The sequence below is a fragment of the Buceros rhinoceros genome, unplaced genomic scaffold (genome assembly GCF_000710305.1).
Source record: "Buceros rhinoceros silvestris isolate BGI_N320 unplaced genomic scaffold, ASM71030v1 scaffold4205, whole genome shotgun sequence".
NCBI classification, from domain to species: Eukaryota; Metazoa; Chordata; class Aves; order Bucerotiformes; family Bucerotidae; genus Buceros; species Buceros rhinoceros.
Window position 1 is genome coordinate 21,559 of NW_010410986.1, and position 1,315 is coordinate 22,873.

At 61.1% G+C, this 1,315-nt stretch overlaps 1 protein-coding gene across 1 annotated transcript; it reads right to left on the reverse strand.

Moving 5' to 3' along the window:
- Nucleotides 1-767: 767 nt before the first annotated feature.
- DDIT4 (DNA-damage-inducible transcript 4) lies at nt 768-1,249 on the reverse strand (the record flags this gene model as incomplete). Its single annotated transcript, XM_010135793.1, has 1 exon — nt 768-1,249. A coding segment is annotated over one exon (482 nt), but the record flags the coding sequence as incomplete, so codon positions are not given.
- Between the last annotated feature and the right edge of the window lie 66 nt (nt 1,250-1,315).

The following is a 1,315-nucleotide window of genomic DNA, read 5'->3' on the forward strand; positions in this document are numbered from 1 at the left end:
CCACAGGAGCTGCCCTGCCAGGGAAAGGATGCCAGCAGCAATTTTGGAGCAGCAGGGAGTTGTTGCATCATCTCTCCCCGGTCCAGAGTGACAACGGAGAGAAAGCAGGTTATCAATTAAGACAAATTTTATTAGAAAAGTAAAAAAACCACCCCGACACAATTGCATAGGAAGTCTTGCACTTGAACATCAAGTGTATGAGTGTAAACTGTAACCAATGAAGCGCCCGCAGTGTCACAGCGAGGGGTCCTGCCCTCCATCACCTTGCACAACCTTCTCCCACCACTCTTCCCTCTCGTGATCAAAGACGCAACACAGTTTTGGACCCTGCCTCACTGGGAGCCCACACAGAGCCGCCCAAGTGCCGGCGATGGGGCTTTGTCTTTGACCCAGACCTGCAGCGCAGCCGTCACTCACCCCCACACACCCTCCCCTAGAACCCCATTGATTACAATCCTTGTTACAGAGAGAGCCATGATTAACCAGCCATCAGGAGGAGACCGCCTGCCCCCCAGCAGCCCCGCTGCTTCGTCCAGGAGCACAGTCACCACAATCATCCCCCAATCATCAACAATGTGAAGCGACCCGCCTGGGTCCTGGTCTGCCCCGGCACGGGTGGGTGCCCCGCAGGGACCTCTGCCTGCCCAAACTACTTCCACCTACAGCCCTACTCCAGCCTAACCTAAACTACAGCAGCTGCCAGGAGCCGCCACGCTCTAACCAGCTCTCCAAAGCACTTGGGTCAGTTGCTTCTCCAGCACAGCCTGTCAGCACTCCTCTATGAGCAGCTGCTCGGAGCTGTACAGCTTCTTCTTGATGACCCGGAAGCCCGTGCTGAGCTTCAGCGGCGTGAAAGCTGGCCCCGAGGTGAACAGTCCCTGGATCTTGGGCCAGAGGCGGGAGTCCAGCCGGAGCACCAGGGTGAGCTGGAAGGTGGGCACCACAGCGGGGTCCACAGCGATGTGCCCCACATCATGGCAGGCCTTGCCGTGCTCCACGCAGAGGTCGAGGAGGGCCCCGCGCAGCCCGCAGGGCTCATTGCAGGCCAGGTGCAGCAGCTCCGTCCTCACCTGCGCCAGGAGCTGGGCCGGCATGAGGAGCCGGGAGCAGCGCTTAGCACCCAGCGGGGCTCTGCCCAGCATGGCCTGGACCAGGTCCATCAGGCTGGCACAGAGCAGCTCGTCCTCAGGGTCGTGCAGCAGGTCCAGGTCCAGGTCCGGCAGCGAGGCCCCCTCGGCGAACTCGGCATCTGCAGCGGGGACAGCAGGCAGGTCAGCGCGGGGCCCGCGGGCGCAGGGCCTCAGGGGTACATCGA